The 19378-nt window shown below is 48.2% G+C and overlaps 1 protein-coding gene across 5 annotated transcripts in view; it reads right to left on the bottom strand.

Moving 5' to 3' along the window:
- CMTM7 (CKLF like MARVEL transmembrane domain containing 7) overlaps window positions 1–19378 on the bottom strand; it is a 64344-nt gene extending 44966 nt beyond the window's left edge. The window contains exon 1 of one of the 5 annotated variants that reach the window (XM_021934933.2): window positions 18921–19378. In XM_021934933.2, the coding sequence (XP_021790625.1) occupies window positions 18921–19079 (159 nt within the window). In that variant the 5' untranslated portion in view covers window positions 19080–19378. The remainder of the gene's footprint in view (window positions 1–18920) is intronic. The other 4 variants (XM_003895219.5, XM_031663791.1, XM_031663789.1 and 1 more) reach the window with 4 other exon arrangements.

The following is a 19378-nucleotide window of genomic DNA, read 5'->3' as shown; positions in this document are numbered from 1 at the left end:
ACACAGAGCTGGGACACAGCAGCCATTCAATAAACATCTGATGAAGTGACTTAAGGTAGCGCTTCTGCCAGGCAAAGAGCCACGGCTAGGACCACACCAAATGGCTAACACTCGAGTGAGGAATGGTATCAGAAACTGAGCTTGCCACTTCTGGCATTTGATTCTTCTAGCCTTTAATCCAATATAGTAATGCCACTATTCAGTGTTTCCTGGTGTTGCTTTAAATTAGAAACCCTGCCCTGACAGCTTGATGAGCTGACAGACACTTCTGTCATCCCTCTGCTTGTCTCTGTTTGCTTCTGCTGTTTTGATTGTGAGTCTGCCGAAACCTGTCAACTCAACTAAAGAAAAAAGAAAGGCGCTATCACAACAGGCTAGCAGCTACTACAGAAACTGCATCTCTATCGCAAACTGTGGGTGGGGGGATGGGGGGGGGGCTGCTCCAGGACAGGCATCCTAGCCTCTCTTCGCTGGGGTACCCACCTGTGTTTCTCCCAGCTTCTTGGCCCACAGGCTTGAAGATATGTGCCCCAGGCCCCATGGCCTGTTCTGGGCCCGGCAGAAGGGCTCTTTCCACCGCTGGGCCCACACCCCAGCCCCCTTCCTCAGCACGTGTCTGACATAGCATTATTTCATCTTCTGGAGGAGACCCAAGTCTCTCAAGCACTTCACCCATGCTGACTTTTTGGAAAGCAGTGTTATTACCAAAGGCCTTGTCAAAGACAATATGCACGTGTTCATTTGAAAAAAGATTATGAGTATTTCCTGTGTTCCAGGCACCACCTTAGGGACTGGACACCCCGTGGTGACCTGAACAGAAAGATGGCTGCGCCTCTGCAGCTCAGGGCTTGGTAGAGAGGGCCCACCATCAACAGGTAATTAAGTGAACAAAGGCATTCTGGCTGGCAAAGTGCTGGAATGCAATCAGAACCAGGAGACAGGGTAGAGTGATGGTAGCAGGGTGGTGCAGGGGACTACTTAAGCTGAGGGGCTGGGGAAGGCCCTTCTGAGGCAGGAGAGGGGGCAGTCCAGCGGGGAAGCAGGCACACCCTAGACCTGGGTTTGTTTTTGTTTCCTCACTATACAATAGCAAAATAAGAGTACCTAAATGATAGGGCTATTGTGAGGATTAAATGAGGTGATTCACATCAAATTCACACAATAAGACTTGGTAGTTAGCCATTGTCCCAAGGAGGTGACATCTGAGCTAAGGCTTTTTAAAAGAACAGGACATCCAGCAAAGCTCAACTTTAACTATTAACTTCAGATAAGACACCTGCAAAAGGGACTTTGGTGAAAACAAAAGCATTCAAATTGAGACAAGTTATGCCAAACATGATTTCTTTTCTTTCTTTGTCTTCTGCCTTCAGTGTAGCTACAAAATGCTGAGAATCAGAGGGTCCCACCAAACCGACTTTAATATCCAACAAAGGCACTGTTCTGTCCTGGACTCTCCACAAATGTCGAGGTCATGAAGAATAAGAAAGACTGAGAACCTGTTCCAGATTGAAGGAAATTAGAGATGTGACAACTGAATACACCTTATGATCTGGGATGGGATCCTAGACCCAAGGACATTAGTGGGTCAATGGCAAAATCTGAGTAAAGCTTGTAGATAAGGTAATAGCATTTGTGTTATTACTTTCCTGATTTAAGTAACTGTGCTGCAGTTATGTAAGAAGGGGTCTTTCTTCTTAGAAAATGCATGCTGAAGTACTGATGGACAAAAGAGCATGATGCCTGCAACTCACTCTCAAATGGTTCCGAGAAAAAAATAATAGCATGTATACAAATGGAAAACAATCAAACAAATGTAAAACAGTAACAAATGGAGAACCTGGGGGAAGGAGATATGGGGAGTTTTTTGTGCTGTTCTTCAAAAGTTTGTATAAACCTGGGATTATTTATAAATAAAAAGTTACGGCCGGGCGCAGTGACTCATGCCTGTAATCCCAGCACTTTGGAGGCCCAGGTGGGTGGATCACAAGGACAAGAGGTTGAGAGATTGAGACCATCCTGGCCAACACGGAGAAACTCCATCTCTACTAAAAATACAAAAAATTAGCTGGGTGTGGTGGCGCGTGCCTATAGTCCCAGCTACTCGGGAGGCTGAGGCAAGAGAATTGCTTGAACCTGGGAGGTGGAGATTGCAGTGAGCCGAGATGGCACCACTGCACTCCAGCCTGGCGACAGAGTGACACTTTGTCTCAAAAAAAAAAAAAAGTTACAAAAATATATAATTAAGAGACTTAAATCATCCTATACTTCTACAAACACTAAAAAGATAGCAATCAATTCACAACTAGTAGACTAAGCAATACTAACTTGACTACTTTAATACATATGTTTTTGGGTTGCAGTAGCTCATCTTTAAAGATTCTACTAGGGGCCGGGCGCGGTGGCTCACGCCTGTAATCCCAGCACTTTGGGAGGCCGAGGTGGGCGGATCACGAGGTCAGGAGATCGAGACCATCCTGGCTAACACGGTGAAACTCCGTCTCTACTAAAAAATACAAAAAAATTAGCCAGGTGTGGGGGCGGGCGCCTGTAGTCCCAGCTACTTGGGAGGCTGAGGCAGGAACCTGGGAGGCGGAGCTTGCAGTGAGCCGAAATCGCGCCACTGCTCTCCAGCCTGGGCGACAGACGGAGACTTCGTCTCAAAAAAAAAAAAAAAAAAAAAGAGATTCTACTAGGATGCAATAAGATTTATTTGGCATTCTGATGGTTTGGGGAATCTGGGGATACTTTATTCATCATCTGTGGAAGGCTAGAAGCAGTGCTTCTTTGGAATGTACTTTCCATCTTTTGCCCCCACCCTGCCATCTGAGAACCACTCTCTGATGTTTTCTTCTGTCTTTATTGTTCTGTTTTTCTCAGCAGAAATTCAAGGACTGCTTCTCTCATTGAATAAGCTACCAAGGAAAAAGACTCCCTTGGTGCCCTGTTCAGATTCCCAGGTTCCCTTTCACCAAGTCTGTGCATCCATCCCCCAGCTACTGCAGGTGCTGCTGCTAACTTGTTATGCTTGCACCCTTCTGCTAGTGGTTTCCATTGGACAACTAGAGCTGTCTGATTCAGAGATCCCTGGGAGTTTATGTACCCTCCTTTCTGGTCTGTAGGCAACGAAAGGTGTACAAAAGCCCAGCTCCCTTGCCTCAGAACAGGGCAATCTTTGTGGTGCAGTTCATTCTCCAGTGTTCCCCACAGAATCAGGCTGAGGCTGGGCTTCTGAAACTCGTCTTTGTCCTCCTCTTTCTACCCTTGCTTTCTTTCCTCATTCAATAAACCAGTTGCACAAGAATCCCCATATCTAGTTCTGCTTTTAGGGAAGCTGACTTGAACGCTCCGTGTTAACGAACCTTGGGAAACACTAAGAAAAAAGCTAATCAAGCAGGTCTTCTTGTTCCCGACTTAGACTCCTCTGGTTCCTAATATGCTAAAGAAATTTGAGTGGGATATGAGAGCGGTGGAACTCTGAACACTGTCTCAACACTAAGTAGAGTCCTTCTCCATGACAGCGGACGTGGAAGACCCCAAAACCCGCCGGGAGAAGATCACAAGTTGATGTTTGAGAAGCTGAGTTTCAGAACGGATGAAAAAATGTTCAAATGCATGCAACATTCGGTGCAGGTCCTCCACTTCCAGGAGCTGCTCCTCCTCATATTCTTGTACATACACAAGACTATGATATGTACAAGAGTAACCATCACAGCAGGCTAGATAACAAAAGGGGGAAATACCCTCAACGGCTGTCAATAGGGGACTAGTTAAATAAATATAGTAAATCCATTCTCTGGAATACAATGCAGCTATAAAAAAGGAGGAGAATGAGGACACTTTCTGAATGGATATGGAATTACCTCCAAGTCAGAAAGTTAGGTTATAAAAGTACACAGCAGTGAGTGTAGGTACGCTCTTATCTGGCACAGGAAGGGAGGCCGACACAGAAGTGTGAAACAACTCCTAAAGGTTACGCAAGAAACTGGTATCACCAGTAGCCTCCTGTATATTTCCAGAGAGGAAAACTGAAAATTGGGGGACTTTGGTACATTCTGAATCTTGATCATGTAAATGTTATCTATTCAAAAAAGTAAATACAACTTAACAATGTACAACCACAGTTACTGTTTGCATCAGGATTTGGCTTTGGACTTGCTCCAAGAAAACACCATGGAGAAGAGGCTGACAGCCTGGAGATGGAGTCAGCCTGTATAACTTACAAGATATTTATTTGTTTGTTTATTTAATTTTTCAAGAGATGGGTTCTTGCTCTGTCACCCAGGCTGAAGTGCAGAGGCACAGATCAGAGGTCATTGCAGCCTTGAACTCCTGGGCTCAAGCAATCTTCACGCCTCAGCCTCTCGAGTAGATGGGTCCACCACAGGCGCGCACCACCACACTTGGCTCAGACAAGATAATTAAACTCCCTGCCTCAGTTTCCTCATCTGTAAAGTGGGAATACTAACATCTCATAGGGATATTGTAATCATGAATGAGTTCTTGCATGTAAAACAAGCCACAGGATGCCAAGAGCAGTAACTTGACACATGGATTTACTCCATATGAATCTAATGATTACGTGACCAGAGCCCAGTGATAAACACGGCCACTGCCCCTGCTGCCCCCTGCACTGCTATTGCTCCATCTTCCCTTGCTGAGGAGCAGCCATCAGAGCTCCAGCTTTGATGCAGGATAAAAAGGCTTTTGTGAGTGCGTTACTTATCTATTGCTCTACAACCAATTACCACAAACTTGGCACCTCAACAAAACATTCATTTATCATCTCACAGTTTCCATGGAGCAGAAGTCTGGGCAGAAGTCCACTGTTCAGGGTCTCACAAGACTGCAACAAGAGGCTGGCCAGGCTTGGGGTCCTCTTCTGAGCTCACATGGCTCTCAGTGGCTTTCAGTTTCTTGTAGCCACAGGTCTGAAGTCCCGTTTTCTTTCTTTTCTTTTTTTTTTGAAACGGAGTCTCGCTCTGTCGCCCAGGCTGGAGTGCAGTGGCGTGATCTCGGCTCACTGCAAGCTCCGCCTCCCGAATTCACGCCATTCTCCTGCCTCAGCCTCCCGAGTAGCTGGGACTACAGGTGCCCGCCACCATGCCCGGTTATGTTGTATTTTTAGTAGAGATGGGGTTTCACTGTGTTAGCCAGGATGGTCTCGATCTCCTGACCTTGTGATCTGCCCACCTTGGCCTCCCAAAGTGCTGGGATTACAGGCGTGAGCCACCGCACCCAGCCTGAAGTCCCGTTTTCTTGCTGGCTGTCAGCTGAGGGCTGCTCTGCCTTCCAGGCATGACCCTTGGATGCTTGTGACATGGCCCCTCACAGGCTCTCTCTCAACAAGGCAGTTTACTTCTTCCGGGCCAGTAGGAGACTCTCTCCCTTTGGGAAGGACCCAGTACTTCTTTTAAGGCTTTTACCTGATGAGGGCAGGCCCACCTGGGGAAAATCTTTTGATTAACTCAGAATCAACTCCTTTGGGACCCTAACTGCATCTGCAACATCCCTTCACCTTGGCATATGACATCCTGCCACCTGTGCCATATTCCATTGGTTAGAAGCAAGTCAGAGAATTCATTCACACTCAAGAGGATGGACTTACACAGGATGTGACTGACTAGGAGTCACCCTCAGGTGTGCGTACCATGGTGGGCTAGGGTGGGGGACTGCTTTCTGTACACAGAGAGACAGCACACCACGGTAGAAAAAGAAGACTTGCTGGACCCGGGTTCAAATGCTGGATTCACAACTTCATAGATGTATTCAACTTTGGACGGCTATATATTTAACTTTTAACCTCTCAGCTCTGTTCAACCAAAAGGAGGAAAAACTGAATACTCCACAGAGTCATTAGAAGAGTTAAACAGGCTGGGCGCAGCGACTCACACCTGTAACTCCAGCACTTTGGGAGGCCAAGGAGCAGGGATTACTTGAGGTCAGGAGTTCGAGACCAGCATGGCCAACATGGTGAAATCCCGTATCTACAAAATTACAAAAATCAGCAGGGCATGGTGGCATGCAACTGCAATCCCAGCTACTCAGGAGGCTGAGGCAAGATAATTGCTTTAACCTGGGAGGTAGAGGTTGCAGTGGGCCGAGATTGAGCCACCGCACTCCAGGCCGGGCAACAGAGTGAGACTCTGTCTCCAAAAAAAAAGAAAAAAGAGAAAAAAAAAAAAAAAAAAAAGGAAGAAAAGGTAAAACAAAGGGAAACTGCATGGAAAATCACCAGACATAGTAGAGCAGGAATTGAAACTTTAGATCCCCTCTCTCTTCCCAGTCCTTCCTGGAGGAACTTAGAACTTAAAAATGAAGATAATAATAATGTTGGGTAATGTGAAAATGCTTCCTAAAATATGGCATATACTTAGTCCGTTCAATACCCCAGGGAGGGGTTTTCCCCACTCCAGCCGAATTCATCTCTGGCAAAGGATGAAGTCATCACTAGTACCTGCTGTTATGTCTCAGCACCTCCTTCTAGATCTGCCACAGCCTGCCCATCAAGCAAGAGCCAAATGAACATAGAGTACGACCAAGTAACGGACTGAATGCAGTGATCACAACACCATTTTCAAACAGTGTTTAATGACACAGGAAAATATACACAACATAATGATCATGAAAAAAATATCCCAAATTGTCCTTTTAAGAGCTCAAGTGGTAGACTTGGACCGCCTGGCTCCAAATCCACCTTCAGTATTTATGACTCTGTGCCTCAGTTTCCTCGGTGAATTGGAGATAATGATACAACCCACCCCATAATATTGTGAGGATTAAGCAAGGTAACACATATAAAAAAATACCTAGCCCAGTCGGCACCGTGGCTCATGCCTGTAATCCCAGCACTTTGCGGGGCCGAGGTGAGCTGATCGCTTGAGCCTAGGAGTTCAAGACTAGCCTTAGCAACACGGCAAAACACAGTCTCTACAAAAAATTAGATAGGCATGGTGGCCTGCGCCTGTAGCCCCAGCTGTTAATACTAGGGAGGCTGAGGCAGGAAGATCGCTTGAGCCAAGGAGGTCAAGGCTGCAGTGAGCAGAGATAGCGCCACTTCACTCCAGCGTGGATGACAAAGTGAGACCCTGTCTCAAAAACAAACAAGAACAACCAAAAGCAAAACAAAACAAAACAAAACAAAAACCACCTAGCCCAGTGGCTGTCACCTAAGGAGGTCAAAGTGCTATTATTTAGTTAAGTACCACTCTCATAAGTTAAGAGGAAACGTTTAAAGAGACTTCTTCACAAACAATGTTGAGTGAGAGCTGACGCTGGCTTCTCAGGGAATAAAGGAAATCTGAAGAGGAAGAAGAGACAAAGTATTCAGAGGTCACACTACAGTAATTCTCTCTGCTTTCCAGAAGGCTCCACTTCACTCTATACCCAAAAGCATTTAATTAATTTCTCCTTTTCCCCTTCCATTTCAGAAGGAACTTCATTTTTCTCTTAAAAAAAAATGAGTGGGCAGGCATGGTGGCTCACGCCTGCAATCCCAACACTTTGGGAGGCCAAGGTGGGCAGAACACAAGGTCAGGAGTTCGATACCAGCCTAGCCACATGGTGAAACCCGTCTCTACTAAAAATACAAAAGTTAGCCGAGCGCAGTGGCGGGAGCCTGTAATCCCAGCTACTCGGGAGGCTGAGGCAGGAGAATTGCTGGAACCCGGGAGGCGAAGGTTACAGTGAGCTGAGATCAGGCCATTGCACTCCAGCCTGGGTGACAGAGCGAGATTCTGTCTCGAAAAATAAAATAAAATAAAATAAAATAAAATAAAATAAAATAAAATAAAATAAATGAGCATGACACAGCTTTTAAGCTTCAGAGCAACCCTTTGGGAGTAGTAAGTGGAAACTGCGGGTTACCGCCTCTCTGGTTATCAATCGGTCTTTCTAACTATCTGAAGTAAACTGGCAGGGCGCCTGTAATCCCAGCACTTTGGGAGGCCAAGGCGGGTGGATCACTTTAGGTCAGGAGTTCGAGACCACTTTGGCCAACATGGAGAAACCCCGTCTCTCCTAAAAATATAAAAATTAGCTGGACATGATGGCCCGCGCCTGGAGCCCCAGCTACCTGGGAGGGCTGAGGCAGGAGAATCTTTTTTAACCCAGCAGGAGGAGGTTGCAGTGAGCCAAGACTGCACCACTGCACTCCAGTCTGGCCGACAGACTGGAGACTTTTTTAGACTCCGTCTCAAAAAAACCTAAACCAAACAAACAAACAAACAAAACCTTTGCTTAAAGTAAACTAAAGAGAGAGGGCTCGGCAGAGGGAGGAGCGTGACTGCCCCAGGAAAAGGAAGAGCCGCGTCACTGCCCTTGCTGATTTAAACACAAGCCAGGTGAGGCGCGTTTTCTGCAGGAGGCTGAGAAGGGCTCTGCTCGCGATTTCCGCCCAGGAGCGCGGGGTGCCTGGAGCAGTGCCCGCGTCCCAGCCCCCTTTCCCCTCCGCAGTCCCCGGGCTGCTGCCGGCGCTGGGCTCGAAGCCAGGCCCCTGCCGATCCCAGGAGTCGCCCCGGACGCTGCAAGCCCTGCCAGGGAATGAGCAGCGAGCCCAGGAAACCACTGAGCCAAAGTGGTAACAAAGAAGGCCAGCGTGCGAGGCGGCGGCCGAGCCAGGCTTCCAGGGCCGCACGCTGGGCCGGGCGCGAGGCAGATGGCAGAGGGGAGGAAACAGACGGCTGTCCAGTGGCGCTGCACAGGAAGCGCCAGGGCTGGCAGGAAGACAGAAGGGCGGCCTTCGCTGCAACGAGAATTTAAATAAATACACCGGCCCACACAGGGACTCCCCCAGGATTCCAGGGTCCTGGCGTGCTGGCGGGGGCGGGGGTCTCTAGGGCCCCTGCAGTGGAGAACACCAACCCCGAACCCCTCCTCTACCCCCTTTCGCCCTGGCTGCCGGGCAGCCTGGAGGATCTTGGGCTGGTGTTTCCATCCCTATCACCTCACTCCGGCCAGTGATTCCCAGCCGGAGTGTACGTGGTTATTTGAGGTGTCCTGGATGGGAATTCTTGCCAGTGATTACTAAAGCCTTAAGCTCTGCAGCCTGAATAGATAAGGTCTTCCACAAGACTGGAACTTCCATTCTTCAAATATATGCAGATACTGAGGCCATTACTTAAATACAAGAACATTTAAAAGCATTTTTGAATTTTCTAGTCTGTCACTGTTCCTTTTCCAAATCATCAGACACCAAAAATACGATTACAGCTTAAATACTATTACTATCGCACTTGGCTCCTTGAAACTCCTGAATGATAAAGGGGCGCTCATTAATTTCTAGATGTTAAAAAGTCTAGAGAATTGTTTTATGCCAGCCACCTGAGTAGGGCAAGAGGCACTTCATTTCTCTCTCGGAAAAGGTCAGTGCCATTTATCCTGAGGAAGTATTTACAGATGTGTACACCAGGATTCTCTACAAGGAGGTTCATCACAGCCTCCTTTGTATGCAGGCAGAACTGAAGGCTCCCTGAGCCACAGTGTACCATGGTACACACAACCACGGTACCTCCATGACTGGCCACGACAGCACTGTTAGAAACCAAACTGCAGACGAACAAAATGCACCACATATTAAACAAACAGCAAGAGAAGCATTTACAGCCAGGCACGGTGGTTCATGCCTGTAATCCCAGCACTTTGGGAGGCCAAGGTGGGCAGATCACGAGGTCAGGAGATTGAGACCATCCTTGCTAACACGGTGAAACCCCATCTCTACTAAAAATACAATAATTAGTTGGGCGTGGTGGCCTGTATCTGTAGTCCCAGCTACTCGGGAGGCTGAGGCAGGAGAATGGCTTGAACCCAGGAGGCGGAGGTTGCAGTAAGCCCACGCCACTGCACTCCGGCTTGGGCAACATAGCGAAACTCCATCTCAAAAAAAAAAAAAAAAAAAGAAGAAAAAAAAAGAAAAGCATTTACAAAATATGTATAGAATCATCCTAGTTTTGTTTAAAGCAAAACACCACCAGCCGGGCATGGTGGCTCACACCTGTAATCCTAGCACTTTGGGAGGCCGAGGCGGGTGGATCACCTGAGGTCAGGGGGTCGAGACCAGCCTGGCCAACATGGAGAAACCCCATGTCTACTAAAAATACAAAAATTAGCCGGGTGTGGTGGCGCATGCCTGTAATCCCAGCTACTTGGGAGGCTAAGGCAGGAAAATCGCTTGATCCTGGGAGGCGGAAGTTGCACTGAGCTGAAACCGCGCCACTGCACTCTGAGATCACACCATTGCACTCCAACCTGGGCAACAGAGTGAGACTCTGTCTCAATTAACAAAACAAAAAAACCCACCACCAAAATTATGTGTATCTACTATAAAATAGTTTTACTTTTTAGTCTTGGGGAAGAGGGAGTGGGTGAATCTATTTTCTTCTTGTTCTCCCCAAAGTCTCCACAATGAACAAGTATTACTTTTGTTAGCAGGAATAAAGTCAGTAACTTATTTTATTATATTTTAGTTTTGCATTGGTTTGGTCACTGATGGAAAGTAGTTTCTTGTCAGGAATGGGCCGAGGTCAAAGAATCTTGGCAGTTAGGTTCTTTGCTGCTTTTTACTCTCCAGCTTCCAGGAAGCAGGACATGGGTGTGCAGACTGCACCTGGGAACCAAACTAGACCCCCGCCTCACCCCCGCCATCCAGGTCTAAAGCAGAACATAAAGCGGTGGGCCCTTCTGGATGAGGCTGGGCTGTTCTGTGCTAACAGGTCTATTCACAGCTATACCAGAGGCAGACATCCCCCACAGCTGAATTCCACTTGGCACCTAAGCTGTGAACTCCCAAAGTGAAGCCTGGAATTGCCCAGGCCTCTTAGAGGGTCTCTAGGACCCACCCTCCTGACAAGAAACCTTGGTGTACTCCCCCTAGCACCCAGTCTGGGAAGGCTCCTTCAATCTTATTTCAGACAAAACACCCTTTTAGGACGTAACGTATTTTGCACTGTCAAAATCGCACTGTCAAAATTCCAGTTTGCATTACTATTCTGAAATGAATAAAATGTATATGTAATATGACCCTAATCCCTGTGACAACCAAAAAAAAAAAAAAAAACTTCCATAAAATCCCAAAATAACCCCTAGGGGGCGGTACAGCCCCTAGTTAGGAGTCACTTCATGAATGGTGAGTTGATAGGATGCTTTGCTGATTTTTCTTAGACTAAGGACTATATATTCACCAAGATTTGGCAGACCCTGGGGTCTGGTCCCTGCATACCTCCAGTCTCATTCCCAATACTCCCACCCTGTTCTCTCCCCTCCAGCCCTAGACATACTCCTCCCTCCACTAAGACCCAGGGTCCATGCTCTTTTCTTTTTTGGGGGGATGGGAGGACAGTGTCTCGTTCTGTCACCTGGGCTGTATGGAGTGCAGTGGCGATTACCACTCACTGCGGCCTAGACCTCTGAAGCGATCCTCCCATCTCAACCTCCTGAGTAGCTGGGACTACAGGCACATGCTACCACACCCATCTAATTTTTGTATTTTTTGTAGAGACTGGGTTTCACCATGTTGCCCAGGATGGTCTCAAACTCCTGGGCTCAAGCCATCTGCCTGCCTCGGCCTCCCAAAGTGCTGGGATTACAAGCATGAGCCATTGCGCCGGCCAGTGCTCTTTCTTCTGCTTGTGATGCAGTTTCTGCATGCTCACATCAGATGTCCCTTCCTCAGAAACACCCTTCCTGATCCCCAATAGGTCACACCCCCTCGTATATGCTCTACACCACTGAATACTTCTCCTTCATAATTTGGAACCGGTTTGTAATTACATATTCATAACCATTTCGATGGTTTATTTTCTCTATTTGAGTATAAAGAGGCAGGGGCTCATCCGTCTTCTTTCCACAGTGCCCTAGCACACAGTCATGATCACCTACTAGTTAGCTGATCACAGCAGGTGATCAACAAATATTTGCCAAATAAATAAATGAACCTCCCAGAAGACATTTAGATTTCCATCATTGCCGCTTGTGAAATACATTCTGATTCTCTGTCCATGTTATGGTTATGCAAATGTCACAGTCAGTTTTGCTGCACAGGCAGAAAGAGTCTATCTTGTTAATAGCTGTATTTCACACAGCATAAGATTAAGAGCATAGCAGATGCTCAATGGATAAGATGGCACCCATTTGTAAATGTCTGGGATGCGATGATTAAGATAATTACCCCAGTACTGGTTCATTTCTTGCTACATCTTTTTCCTTTCCACCCCTAACATATCACTTACCTCTAACTTAAATATATACTGAATAAAGGCACAAAAGGGGTAAATGAGCCGCTCCCGACCTGAAAAACTTACACTCATCTGTCAAGATGCAATTTAAATATCACCTTTGCCCTCTGACCCTCTTCCATAAGGTGGGCAACTATCAGAACTTTTACCTTCCTGAGCAGTCAATTTTGGTAGTTGTTCATCCCCTCAGCTTGTCAGAGGCATCCTAACCAGAGTGACTCCATCTTGAATAAAGGCCGAGAGAAAGCCAAATCTGCTAGGTTACATTCCCAGGGGTTGGGCACTCTCGGTCACAAGATGTTTATGGCTGAGGGAATGAGTTAATAATTTTTTTTTTTTTTTTAAGACAGAGTCTCGCTCTGTTGCCAGGCTGGAGTGCAACGCCACAATCTCAGCTCACCGCAACCTCTGCCTCCCGCGTTCAAGCGATTCTCCTGCCTCAGCCTCCTGAGTAGCTGGGACTACAGGCGTGTGCCACCACGCCCAGCTAATATTTTGAATTTTTAATAGAGACGGGGTTTCACTGTGTTAGCCAGAATGGTCTCGATCTCCTGACCTAGTGATCTGCCCACCTTGGCCTCCCAAAGTGCTGGGATTACAGGCGTGAGCCACCATACCCGGCCTGAGTTAATAATATTAACTAACTAAATAAAGACCCAGAACTTATGGAAATGTCCCAGTACTTTAAGAAGAAAAAGTATTCTTAATTTAAGAATAGGTTCTGCTTTTAAAATAATGGCCCACTCATAAATTCTCGCTAAGATCAATAATCACATAGGAAAGTAACAATACTAATAGCTTGTCACAAGCTGACCACAAGCTTTTGTAATAAAGTACACTATTTTTAATAACCTGTATAAGCAAGCATTGTATTTGCAATGGGTGCGTTCCTCCTTTTGCTTTCTGAAGACTCCCTACTCTGTAATTGAGTCATCTCTAGTAAACTATCTTGACTTCACTATACTCTACAACTTGCCCCGATTTTTTTTCTGCACGAGATCCAAGAACCGGCTCTTGGGATCTGGGACAAGACCCCTCTTCCCATGACAAGCTGAACCACAGATTACTTGAGGGCCAGAACTTTGTCACAGTCATCTGCTTCTGCACAAATGGAGATGAATGTGGCAGTTATAAATGTCTGCTGAATGAACAAATAGATAGGGAGTGTTGGCTGAATGAACAAATAGATAGGGAGTGTTGGCAGGGCCACAAGCCCCATCCTGGGGTCTCCTTAATCCCACAGCAAAGATATCTAGACCCCTTCAGATCCCAGAGCATCCCTTTCAGCTCAGACCCTTCAGGAACTCAGGGGATGCCCTTCAGCCCACCTTTTGTGACTCCTGCAGGGGACACCCCTTCTTCTAGAAGTGGATGTGGCGGGAACACCACAGGGATTTCCTGAAGTGTAGCTGTTGCCTCCCCACACCCAGTGGCTGCATGCAGCGCACCTTGCCCCCTCACACTCATCGACAGGTCTGTTTACATAATTACATACCATCCAGTTCACTCATTTAAAGTGTAAATCTCAGTGGTTTTTAATATATTCACAGGGTTGTGCAACTATCACCATCACCAATTTTGTTGTTGTTGTTGTTGAGACAGAGTCTCGCTCTGTCACCCAGGTTAGAGTACAGTGGCGCAATCTCAGCTCACTGCAACCTCTGCCTCCTGGATTCAAGCAATTCTCCTGCCTCAGCCTCCCCAGTAGCTGGGATTACAGGCGCCTGCCACCACATCCAGCTAATTTTTGTATTTTTTAGTAGAGACAGGGCTTCACCATATTGGTCAGGCTGGTCTCGAACTCCTGACCTCAGGTGATCCACCCATCTTGGCCTCCCAAAGTGCTGGATTACAGGCGTGACCCACTGCACCCGGCACCATCACCAATTTTTTGAACATTTTCATCATCGCCAAAAGAAACCCCATATCCATTATAGCAGTCACGTCCCATTTCCTTTCAACCCCTGCTCCCTGACCTAGGTAACCACTAATCTACTTTTTGTGTCTATGCATTTGCCTATTCTGGACATTTCATATAAATGGAATCATGTAACACGTGGTCTTTTGTGATTGGCTTTTTTTCACACCTTAGTGTTTTCATGGTTATCTATATGGTTACAGGCATCAGTACTTCATTCTCCCTTTTTATGACTGAATAATATTCAATTGTATGAATGTACCACCTAGTTTTAGTTGCTGTTTATACATTCATCATTTGATGGGCAGCTGTGTTGTTTTCATTTTCTGGTTATTATGAATAATACTATTATGAACACATATGAACGTGTAAGTCTTCATGTGGACATCTGTTTTCATTTTTCTTGGGTAGAGCTGGGAGTAGAAGTGCTGGGTCACATGGTAATTTTTGAGAAACTGCACAGTTTCCCAAAGTGGCTGCACCATTTTTGCACTCTCATCAGCACTGTATCAGAGTTCCTATTTCTTCATATCCTCCACATCTTCATCACTTGTTATTTTCTATTGTCATCTCCGTGGGTGTGAAGTGTTATCTCACTGTGGCTTTTATTTCCCTAGAACTATTAACAAGCAATAACTCTGCCAGAGTTATGAGTTTTAGAGATCAGGCCATTAGGCCTGGATCGGTTCCATCACTACTGCTAAGGGCTGTGTGACTTTAGTGTCTCTTTAACTCTTTAGCCAGTTTCTTTACCTATCAAACATGTTACTTCACTGGATTCTTAGAAACATTTCATTAGATTATACACACATGGTATATAGTATATAATTACTAGAACATTATCAAGAACAATAATAGGGCTAAAAAAATATAGCTATTAAAAAAAGAGTCTCATACAGGTGCAGTGGCTCAAGCCTGTAATCCCAGCACTTGGGGAGGCCGAGGTGGACAGATCCCTTGAACCCCCAAGTTCAAGATCAGTCTGGGCAACATAGCGAAACCCTATCTGTATCAAAAAATACAAAATTTAGCTGGGCATCATGGTGGGTGCCTATAGTCCCACCTACTTAGGAGGCTGAGGTGGGACTACCGCCAAGCCCAGGAGGTCAAGGCTACAGTGAGCCATGATGACACCACTGTCCTCCAGCCTGGGCGACAGAGCAAGACCCTCTGTCTCTCTCAAAAAAAAAAAACCAGTCATTTAGCCGGGCACAGCAGCTCATGCCTGTAATCCCAGCACTTTGGGAGGCACAGGCAGGGGTGGATCATGAGGTCAAGAGATCGAGACCATCCTGGCCAACATGGGAAACCCCATCTCTACTAAAAATACAAAAATTGGCTGGGTGTGGTGCTGCGTGCCTGTAGTCCCAGCTACTCGCGAGGCTGAGACAGGAGAATCGATTGAACTCGGGAGGTGGAGGTTGCAGTGAGCTGAGATTGTGCCAATGAACTCCAGCCTGGTGACACAGCAAGACTCCCTCTCAAGAAAGAAAGAAAAGGCCGGGCGCGGTGGCTCACGCCTGTAATCGCAGCACTCTGAGATGCCAAGGTGGGCGGATCACGAGGTCAGGAGATCGAGACCATCCTCGCTAACAGAGTGAAACCCCATCTCTACTAAAAAATACAAAAAAAAAAAAAAAAAAAATTACCTGGGCGTAGTGGTGGGCGCCTGTAGTCCCAGCTACCTCAGGAGGCTGAGGCGGGAGAATGGCATGAACCCAGGAGATGGAGCTTGCAGTGAGCTGAGATGGCGCCACTGCACTCCAGCATTCCAGCCTGGGTGACAGAGCGAGACTCCATCTCGAAAAAAAAGAAAAAGAAAAAGAAAGAAAGAAAGAAAAAAAAAAGAGTCCTTTAAAGTCAAAAGTCAAAACTTGTGACTGTGTCTCTACTCTGAAAAGGAAGACCGAAGAAACTGAATTATCATGGCCAGAAGATTATAAAAATTACACATGTATAAATGACACGTCAAGTATACACATTCACTTAGAAACTCATTTTCTAGTAATGGTGGACCCAGAAGAGGCCCAAGACAAGGGAAGTCATTCTCCAATGGAACAGCCTTTGCAGTGATTTCTTTTTTTTTTTTTTCTTTTTTGAGAGGGAGTCGCTCGCTGTCGCCCAGGCTGGAGTGCAGTGGCCGGATCTCAGCTCACTGCAAGCTCCGCCTCCCGGGTTTGCGCCATTCTCCTGCCTCAGCCTCCCGAGTAGCTGGGACTACAGGCGCCCGCCACCTCGCCCGGCTATTTTTTTGTATTTTTTAGTAGAGACAGGGTTTCACCGTGTTAGCCAGGATGGTCTCGATCTCCTGACCTCGTGATCCGCCTGTCTCGGCCTCCCAAAGTGCTGGGATTACAGGCTTGAGCCACCGCGCCCGGCCTGCAGTGATTTCTTAAGACAACGTGTTGGCAGATCTATTGATCAGATCATGATGAAAACATTTCATGAGAAGCTGAGGACAAAAGGGTCAGCCTGTTCAGCATGCAACTGAGAAATCAATGGTCAAAATGAGAGACCCATAGAAAGAGAGCCCAGTGGGTGGCATTAATTTAGCTGCTTCTGTCCTTCCCCAATGTTAAAACTTGGCTAAACAAGCATTTTCCAGCAAAGAAGACAAATGAACCTCAAATGCCCAAGCAGAGCCTTAGAAAAGAGGAGAAGGGGGAAAATAGGGAGGAGTTAGACAAGAGGCCCAAGCAGATAGCCCTAACTAGGACTAACACGGCCATCCTGCAAGGGCAACTTTGCTCCCAGAGGGTCTGATCAAACAAGCCTGCAGCAGTGATGGGGAATCCTCCAGGGCAGGTGTAAGACTCCTCAGCATGGTTTTAAGAGGGGCACACAGAGAAGCAGGAGCCACATAGAGAAATTCTTCAAGTCTTTGTTCTCTTTTTTGGAACAAGAGGCCCCACTCTTGTCACTTGTAAATTGGCCCAAGGGCCAGAGGCTAGCTGGGGAGCTTAAAATGAGATGGAGATTTTTCATCTCCCAATATCTTTATTCATCAAAATCATGGACCACATGAAGGCTTCTCATCTCCATTACCCTTTCTTTTTTTTTTTTTTTTTTTTTTTTTTTGAGACAGGATCTCCCTCTGTCATGCAGACTAGTGCAGTGGTGCAGTTCACTGACCTCCTCTGCTCAATCAATCCTCTCACCTCAGCCTCCCAAGTAACTGGGACTAGAGGCCCCTGCCACCACACCAGGTTAAAAATTTTTTTTTTGTAGAGATGGGAGTCTCGCTATGTTGCCCAGGTTTCATCTCCATTATGTTTGTGTACCAAACTCATAGACCAACAAGGAGACTTTTCATCCCACAATATCTTTGTCCAGCAAACTCATGGGCCAAGATGGAGGCTTCTGATCCCATTCTCTGTCTACCAAACTCATCCCTTCCAATGCTCAGGTAGGGCCTGTCTCACCCCAGCCCTTCTTTTAAGGATGGTGAGATGGGCTAATCTCTTCTATTTGGCTGATCAAATCTCTTAGCCTGCTCAAACCCAACAATGCTCAGCACCAGATTTTTTCTGTACGTTGCTAAAATGCCTCTATTCCTAATTTTTGGTCTATCTAGACACCCTTCCTAGGGAGGCAGGAACTCAGCGCCCCTTCTCTTTAGGTCTGGCCCAAGCAAAACATGAGGGCCACCATATGCACACTCAGTGTCTGGAATAGCAGTGTTATAGATGCACAGACGTCCTGTGCCCAACCCCCTGGGGCCAGTCCACCTTAGTAGGCCCCAGCTTCTGGGTCTGTGACCTTGTCCAAGCCCCACACTCCTTTCCCCACACCTTTTTGAAACTTACCGCTCCCCTCCCCACCATTCTTGGTGCAAACATTACAATGGTGGAGAGTCACAAACAGCCCAACCCAGTTTCAAAACACATCATACAAACGGAAAAGGTGTTTTTTAAAGAAGAAAAAAACGGGAGGGGAGAAAAGAAAAGAGTGGGGAACAAGAGAATCGGCCAGGCAACGTCTGCCCTCGTAGAAGGCCCTTGTGCTGAGCTGGTCACAATCCAAGCCCAGACACTCATCCTGCCTGGCTCCACGGGCGACTCCCATTCAACAGTCTGGCTCCCCCACATGAGTACCAGCCCTGAGCACAGGCCTTTCCCAGCTGACCACCTGCCGTCCAGAGTCCCCTGAGACCCAGGCCCTCCCTCGGAACTTGAGAGCGCAGGGGACCAGGACGGCCGTCTCAGTGGTCCCAGTTCTTTTTCCCTACGGAACGGAAGACCCTCTGACCTCCTCCTTCGAGCGAAACTGCACACACAGCAGGGAAGCCCTGCCGCGCTGGGTTCGGAGGAAAGAGGAGGCCGTGGACGGGGAGGAGGTAGGGTTTCGCTGCCTCACCGCCGCCGCCTGGGCGACTCCTCCACCCCCGACTCGGGTTCGAAGTGGCGCGGCCCAGAGAAGAGGAAGAAAGACGAAAAGGAACTTTGCCCGTGGCTTCAGTCAGTAGGAGGGTCAGGCTCCGCAGGGGGATGGCCGGAGAAACTTGCAACCCTGGCGACCTGGGTCCGCGGGAGCAAGGTCGGGGGCGGCGCTGGGGGCTGAGCTCCAGCGCGGCGGACTGAGCTCCAGCGCCGGGGCTGCGGCCGCAACTTTCCCGGAGGAAGCCTACCGCGAACTTCAGCGACGCGCTCCCCCGCCCGCTGCGCGATGCTCCCTGGGCTCCGGCCCGGTCCAGCCGCCCGGCGCGTCCGCTCCCCGACCCCTGCTTTCCCGGGACGCCTCGTGGGACCTCGGCCTCGCGCCCCGCGCTAACTTACCATCTGCGCCACTTTCAGCAGGGCCGCGTGGGTCCGGGGATAGCTGGGGTCCAGCAGCCCCTCCAAGGGGCTGGCGCTGGGCTGGGCCGCGCCGGCCCCGGGTCCGAGCGCGCTGCCGCTGCTGCACGTGGTGCGGACGAGCCCGGCTCCGTGCGACATCGCGCGGCCCCAACTCGCTGGCCGCCTCCCGGGACGGCTGCCCAGGGGCCAGATACGGAGGGCGGGCTGGGGGCGGGCTGGGGGCGGGCGGGGGCGGGCGCTGGCGAGGGCGGGGCGCCCGGGTCTCTGCCCCGCAGCCGGAGACTGGGAGCCGCCTCCGGCGGGATTCAGCCGGTGACTGGCCGGCCGGCGCCTTCCAGAAAGGTAGCTGCAGTCCCGGCCCTCGTAGATGCGCGGAAGTTGAACTGGAGCGAGAGGAAACCGGATGCCTTGGGTCGTGGCCTCTCCGAAGTGGGTAA

The sequence above is a fragment of the Papio anubis genome, chromosome 2 (genome assembly GCF_008728515.1).
Source record: "Papio anubis isolate 15944 chromosome 2, Panubis1.0, whole genome shotgun sequence".
In the NCBI taxonomy this organism is placed as follows: domain Eukaryota; kingdom Metazoa; phylum Chordata; class Mammalia; order Primates; family Cercopithecidae; genus Papio; species Papio anubis.
Note: the sequence above shows the minus strand (reverse complement) of the source record. Positions and strands in the feature narration are given on the sequence as shown.